This window comes from Choloepus didactylus, chromosome 10, assembly GCF_015220235.1.
Source record: "Choloepus didactylus isolate mChoDid1 chromosome 10, mChoDid1.pri, whole genome shotgun sequence".
Taxonomy (NCBI): Eukaryota; Metazoa; Chordata; class Mammalia; order Pilosa; family Megalonychidae; genus Choloepus; species Choloepus didactylus.
In genome coordinates, this window is record NC_051316.1 from 93,657,213 (window position 1) to 93,664,792 (window position 7,580).

The 7,580-nt window shown below is 52.8% G+C and overlaps 1 protein-coding gene across 1 annotated transcript; it reads right to left on the bottom strand.

Annotated features, from left to right (window-relative positions):
- Nucleotides 1–2,713: 2,713 nt before the first annotated feature.
- CDK9 (cyclin dependent kinase 9) lies at nt 2,714–7,256 on the bottom strand. Its single transcript, XM_037797239.1, has 7 exons — nt 6,541–7,256; nt 5,993–6,074; nt 5,315–5,405; nt 4,783–4,949; nt 4,491–4,662; nt 4,186–4,334; nt 2,714–3,672 (listed from the first exon to the last, which is right to left on the bottom strand). The coding sequence occupies exons 1-7, from the start codon at nt 6,972–6,974 to the stop codon at nt 3,307–3,309; spliced, it is 1,461 nt and encodes a 486-aa protein (XP_037653167.1). The 5' UTR covers nt 6,975–7,256; the 3' UTR covers nt 2,714–3,306.
- Nucleotides 7,257–7,580: the final 324 nt, after the last annotated feature.

Below are 7,580 nucleotides of genomic sequence, written 5' to 3' on the forward strand. Positions count from 1 at the left end.
TTTCTGGTATTTTGCATAACAGCAGTGTGCTGGTTTGGATGCATTATGTCCCCCCAAACGCCATTATCTTTGATGCAGCCTTGTGTGGGCAGGAAACATATTGGTGTTGATTGGGTTGGAGACTTTTGATTGGATGTTTCCATGGAGAAGTGATCACTCAACTGCAGGAGAGCGCTTTCATTGGATAATTTCCATGGAGGTGTGGCCTCACCCCTTCAGCATGGGCCTTGATTGGTTTACTGGAGCACTATATAAGCTTAGACAGAAGGAGCGAGCTTGCTACAGCCAAGAGGGACACTTTGAAGAATGCTCAGGAGCTGAGAGAAGACCTGCAGCTTACAGAGACATTTTGGAGATGGCCTTTGAAAGCAGAATTTTGCTCTGGAGTTGCTAAGAGAGGACAAATGCCCCAAGAGCAACTAAGAGTGACATTTTTGAGTAGCTGAAGCCTAGAGAGGAACGTCCTGGGAGAAAGCCATTTTGAAAACCAGAACTCCGGAGCAGACGCAAGCCATGTGCCTTCCAGCTAAACAGAGGTTTTCCGGACGCCATTGGCCCCTCCAGTGAAGGTACTCGATTGTTGATGACTTACCTTGGACACTTTATGGCCTTAAGACTGTAACTGTGTAACCAAATAAACCCCCTTTATAAAAGCCGATCCATTTCTGGTGTTTTGTGAAAAGGCAGCGTTAGCAAACCAAACACCCTCCTCCCACAAATGTTCTGTACCCCTTGCTTCTAGAACTTTTGCTTCTAGAACACTCTTCTGGTCTCTTCTTTACTTCATCTGTTACCCTCAATTCCTTGATGATGTCTAAACACTGGAGTGCCCAGGGGGCCTCTGTTTTCACCCTCTTTCTAATGTAATCTCATCCTGCCTTAGAGCTTTAAAAACCACCATGCTGGCAACTCCCAAAGGTTTCTCTACGGCCAGACTTCGAGCCTTGAGTTAGACTCCAGTATACACCCACCAACTCAACCTGGGCGTCCATCTGGAACTTAGCATGTCAAACATATCACCAGCCTGATGTTACTGCAGCCTTTTCTGTCCCTGTCAATGACAGCCCCACCCTTCCTCCAGCCCAAACCTGGGACTCAATTCTTTCATTCACACCTCACTTCCATTCCGAAAGCAAACCCTGTCAGCTTGACCCTCACAATAGACCCATAAATCCAACCACTCCTTACCACCTTCATCACAAACTTGGTCCAAGCTACCATCATCTCACACCGGGATTATTCCCACAGCCCTAAACTAGTCTCCCTGCTTTCAGTTTTGCCTCTTTAGACTTCCTCAACATAGAGCCACTGTGATCTTTTCAAACATCAGACCATGTCCCTTCTCTGCACAAACCTGACCGAAGGGCCTTGACACCCATCCCCACTCCCCACCCCCACACAGCTCTCACTTTTCTGGGATTTCTGCTCCCACATCATCCTGACTCTCCCATTCCTTTTTCCTCTTGTTCTTTGTTTTAAATAGAACATACCTCAGCAAACTGATTTGAAGCTACTAGAAAGTGAGTTCCATAGGGGTGAGGGTGGGCCACTGAATAGATCTGGCTCTTGAAACACATCCAATAAACATCTGTTGAATGAATGAAGCTATCAAAGTTGTAGAGAGGATTCAATGAGATAAAAGACTTATACAATTACTTATAAGATTACTTTTGAGTGGAATTTCTGGGTCAAGGAATAGGAATCTTTTAGAGAAACTTCAGAAAAAAATATATTTTTAACCATTAAGCTAGCCCTGTGAGTTTTTCCGCATTAGGTATTCATTCAAAACCTGCCAACTCAACAGGAATTAGGACTTCACTATTGTTTTAATTTGGATTTCTTTGATTATTAGTCAACAACTTTTTATTACTTTCACTGGGTTTTTTTGAGGTCATGATCGGGGCCAATTTCTACAAGTTTAGGTGTTGCTAACCTTCCTTCCAGGCCCTCCTTCAAGATGCCCCCTCCTGTGACAGAGGGTGGAGACCTTCACCTCAAACATGCCTGTCCCCAACTTCAGGCTCATGGGAAAGGTACTGACCAGAACATCTGCTCCTCAAAGGGTCCCAGCTCTGAACCTTCATCATCACACCTTCACGCTGTCGTCTTTCCTACTGCCTGCCTACCACCAGATCTGAGCTACTGCCACCTCCCCAAATCCCTCTAGATTCTTGAATTCTTCCAGTCGCTTCTTCTCACCTCCCCCCAAACCCCTTAGATCCTTCAACTCCTCCAGCTGGTTCCTCTCTTGCCTCCCCCAAACCCCTTTGCCATCCAGCAGCCTGAGGGACCTTTAAAAGTTACAGATCTAATGGCTGTCATTGCTGATTACAACCCTTCTTAGTCTCCTAGGGCTCGAGTTAAGTTCAAACACGTACATGTCTGTCAGCCACAGGAGACTGTACCCACCAGAACACGTCACAGATCCTCTGCCACTCTTTCCTCATCGGTCTTACTCCCCTCTGGGACTCAACGAAGAGGGGCATGGAGGCATCATGGTACCTACCCTTTGGGAGCACAGTGGAAGTGTTCTAGAAGGTATTCAAAAGGAAAGAAAACACCAAAGTCCATGTTATGTATAGGAATATGAACTGGGATGAAGAAAAGAATCACGACTTCCCGTGACTTGACAAATCCCAACTGTCAGGCCCAACCTGTTAGCCGCAGGATAAGAGCCTGGGGTCTGAATGCAGAGCACAGAGCACACAGCCACTTACTGGAAAAAAAAAAAGTCAGCTTTTAATTGTAACTGACCAAACCGCATCCAGGTGTATCTCCAAACAAGTGAACAAAAGAAATAAGATAAAATTTTTCTATTGAAGAAACCAAGAGTTTTTGTCAGTCCCAATGCTTCTAAGGATTAGGCCAAGAGCAGCCCATTCCTGAGGCTAGCTGTGTCCCTCACACACATTTCTCATCCCAAGAGGAGGATCAGGGAACGGGTGAAGGACCTGTCCCCAACTCCCATCATGCTGGGAACTCTCTAAAAGTTACTGGTGGGGCAGCCTCTCCTCCCACCCCTATTCCTGTCCTAAAGGAAATGAAGACCCTCTGGCACCATCCACAAGATCAGGGAATCTGCCCCAGTGCCTTCCTGGGCTTTCAGCCAATGCTTCACTCCAGTCCTTGGCTGGTTGTTCCTAGTGCCCAGGATGGGAATTAAATAGGCATCCTGGGCAATTAAATAATAAAATATGCACTAGAGAAAAAAACTCAAATGTCCCGTAATCTCCATAACGCAAGTCACATAGCAGAAAAAAAAAAAAATCAAACAATGGCGTTAATGAAAGCAATGGCAGCTGGCCCTCAGAAGACACGCTCGAACTCCGTCTGGTTGGTAGTGGCAGGATTGCGGCTCTGGTTGGTGGACTGCTGCGTGATCTGGCTACCCTTCCGGCGAGGCGGAGCCAGGTACTCAAACATGGACGTCAGGTGGGTGGAGAGCATGCCCTTGAGGTCTGAGGGCATGGGGTCACACCAGAAGAAGTCATGGTTGAGGGCATCATCGCTGTCGATGCGCTGTGCGGGATCCAGCACCAGCAACTTGTCGATGAGATCCAGCGCGTAGGGGTCCCGCACATAGGCCTTCAGCCTGTCCTTCACCTTCCGCTTCTGACCCTTGGGCAGGTCCAGCTTTTCAAACAGCTCATACTTGTCTACGTTTGGCCACACCTGAAGGGGTGGGGGTGGGGTGACAAGAAAGAATGGAGTTAGTTCAGGGTGTGTGACTTGTCTGTTGGGTCATTTATTCAGATAATTCTGAAGTACCTAAAGGGACTAAAACAACTTCTCAAGATGCTCCCCAGACTACCCTTGGAGTGAAAACGTGATCCCTCCAACATTAAAAGCAGCCAGTGGCTACCGTGAATTTAGCACACATCAAGCGCCAAACCCTTTAAACAAATCACCTTGAATATGTGTGTCAACCCTGATGCAGGTATGACTTCTGCTCCACAGAAGAGAAAATCAACTCTGAGAAGACTGGTCCAAATGAATTACCCAAAGCCACAGAACTAAGACTTGAATACAGGCTATGTGACTCTAAAGAGCAGGCCCTTTCCTTGCTGGCCAACTCTCCTGGGAGGCACTTTCTGCTCTTCCATTCCCCACTCCTCCCCTGCCAGGGAGACTTCTAGGTCTCCACATCCTGTGGGGACCAGGGGCCTGGGCAACTTGCACACACACCTCAGGGGTGATGGAGCCACAGAGCTGGCTGATGAGGGCGAGCTGGTGCTGCTCCGTGTTGCCCTGCATGATAGGGCTGCGGGTCCACATCTCTGCCATGATGCACCCAGCACCCCACAGGTCAATGGGGGGGCCATAGTCCCGCTCCCCTGGGAAGAAGAGCGCACCAGGAGGGCCCCTTGAGCCCGAGAGCCTCCTGAGACACAATGCCCTGGGGCCAATGGCTCAGGAAGCCCTGGCAGTGTGGAGCTGGGGCCAGGTAGGAACCCAGCCCCTGCCCCCTCTGCCCACTTAGGGGTTCTCACCAAGCAACAGCTCTGGGGGCCGGTACCAGAGCGTTACCACACGGTTGGTGTAACGGTTGGGCTGGCTGTTCTTGGCCAGACTGAAGGCCCGAGCCAGCCCAAAGTCCGCCAGCTTCAGGACCCCATCACGGGTGATGAGCACGTTAGCTGCCTTCATGTCCCTGTGTAGGATCTGTGGGAAGAGCAGAAGTGAGGGCTCAGCCAGGTTCCTTGGAGTCCTCTGGCCACACTCATCCAGCAGTGGGAGCAAAGGCCAGCCCAAGTCCGTCTCTCCTCCCCACTCTGTGCCCACCTTGTTCCTGTGGATGTAGTAGAGACCATTGAGTAGCATCTGCATGACTTTCTTGATCTCAGACAGCGTGAACTTGACTAAGACGTTACTCAACAGCCCAGCAAGGTCATGCTCACAGAAGTCAAACACCAGGTATATACTGCCTTTGCAGCGGTTATAGGGGGAAGCTGAGGCAGCAAGAATGAAGGGGGTGGGGGGACAAGGAGAAGAAAGAATAAAAAACCCCATATTCAACCCCGTTTCCCACAACCAGCTCCTACCCCCTCCAACTATGGACCACCCATGCCCTCAAGCATCCGTTTGCTTGTTCCTTCACTATTTTCTGAGTGCCTCCTCTGGGCTGGGCGCAGTGGCAGGCCCTGGGGAAGCACCAGCTACAATGAAAGAGGACCAGAGAAAGCAGTCATCACTAGAATGTCTGGGTTAAGAAGAGGCCATTTAGTGTGTCCAGTTCCAACTTTGCAAACAAAACTTTATGCTATAAGCCTCATTTCTGCCATCTGAAAATGGGAACAAGATACAAACAACTTACCTTTGGTTCGACAGATCTCAATCAAGTTGACTACATTCTCATGTTTTAGAAGCTGGAGGATCTTGATTTCCCTTAAAGCTGTGATGGGAAACTGGGTGGGGAGAAGGACAGTAGGGGGTCAAAAGTGAGTGAGGGGGCTATAGACAAAGGAATTGACCCTAAAGTCTGTTCTAAGGAACACAGATTGGGAAACAAAACAGATATTTAACACACTTCACCATTAGTCACTAAATGCTCCTTAATTTCCTTTTGCCTTCCAAGTTCAGTTCTATGCTTGTGTTTAACTTACAGCATGGTAAGAAAAGCAAAAAAAATAACTTTTTAAAAATTCCATTGCTAAGAAATGAATCTTAAGGGAACTAGACTAGAGCTGAGAGAGAGTGGTATAGGGATTACTCCTCTTCAATACATTCTCTTGAGTAGAATTCATCTTTTTAAACCCACGTGGATGTGTTTTTTTTATATTAACCAAAATCATACACTAAAGAGAAAGGTGTTACAGGCTCCCCTTCCTTGCCCCAACCGTATTTAAGAATAAACGTCAAATACTTCAGAACATTTGAATTAAAACATTTAGTTTCAAGGCCAAATTCTCTGGAACGTGGCATTTCCCAATTTACTACATATAAACTGAATTTCAACATGAGACTCCTGCCTGCCCATCCAAACTGTACTCACCCCCTCCTTCTCGTTCTCCATCAGCACCTTCTTCAGAGCCACCTTCTTGCCGGTCTTGCGATGCTTGGCCTTAAACACTTCTCTGCAGGCCGAAAGGGGGACCCAAGTGGGCTCACCAGGCCGCTTCCGCAAGGCAAGCCCCTCCCCCACTAGAGGAAGGCGGGGGCAGGAAAAGCGGTAACCCCGGGCAGGGCCGAGAACACAGGGCACTTGGCCACCCCACTACCCAGTATCTAAGGTCCTTCTCCGAGCTTTTCTGCTTCCTTCCCTCAGCCCCTCCTCCTCAATCAGGCGTCTCTGGAAGAAATCCTGCTTCCCTCAGAGGTTCCTTTCTGCAACCCCTCCCCGTCCCCCACTAGGGGCCTCAGGCTCCTCCCCGCCAGCAGGCTCCGCCAGGTCCGGGCGGGATGCGGTACGGCCTTGGGAGACCAGGGGACAAGAGCGGAACTCGGCGGCTTCCCAACCACGTCGGGCTCGACCCCGGCCCCCGACGTCGGACCTCAAGGGTGTAGGCCTACAGCCCCCGGCCCTTCGGGGCTCAGTCTTACCCAAAGGTGCCTTGACCGATCTTGGCAAGCTTCTCATATTTGGACACCTCATCGCAAAAGGGGCACTCCACAGAGTCGTAGTGCTTTGCCATGGCCACCTCCAGGGCACCGCCGCCGCCTCCAGTAGCCGCCGCCACTCCCGCCCCAGGTCCAGCTGCCGCGCTCCAGGCCCCTCCGCGGCCGCGCCACTTCCGCCTCCACGGCCACTTCCGGCCTCGCGGCGCCGACCCCGCCTCTTCCGCCCGCCGCCCGCCGCCAGGCCCCCTGGGACTTGTAGTTCCCGGGAGACCAGGGGGAGCTGGAGCTGCAGCGGCGCCGCCGCCGCCGCCGCCACTGCCCCCGCCGCCGCCACTACTGCCGGCAGCAGCTGCGATCGGGGGCGCGGGGAGCCGAGGCGCCGAGGCTGGGGCTCGGGGCGGTGCGTCCCGCTGCATCAGCTCGGGCCGCCGCTGCTGCCGAAGCTGCTGCCTCTCTGGCGCCCGATCCGGGGCCAGCCGCAATGCCCTGCTCCTCCTCCTCCGCCGGCGCCGCCTCCGCCGGGCTGCGCGGGGCGGCGGGCGGGGGAGTGGCCCCCGAGCCGCGGCCTGGGGACTCCCTGGCCGGGCCCGGGCCCAGGGCGGCCAGGCGAGGGGGAGAGACGGGAAGAGCCGACGAGGAGGCGGCCCGAGAGCCCGGGAAGGGGCGCGTTATAAAGGGGGAGGTGCCCGGGCCTCGCCCTCCCCTCCCCCTCTTCCCGCCCCCTCCCTCCTCCCTCCCACCTTCCGCGGCCGCACCTGCCGCTGCCGCCGCGGTCGCCGCCCGCTGTCCGCCGGCCGCCCTCGGCGCGTCACCGCCCGCTGCCCCGCCCCCGTTTTCAGAGGTGGGGCCCTGCGCCCTACACCTGGCTGTGGAACGCCTGCCGCATGCCTCAGTTTACCCCCTGCCCCCTGCCAGCTGCCTTGGGGAGCCCCTTCCTCCACAACTCCTAGTACCCCCCTAGAGGCGAAGGCGGGAGGCGCCAAGGGAGCGGCCTCCGGCCCTGTGAGGAAAGAACAGCCCAC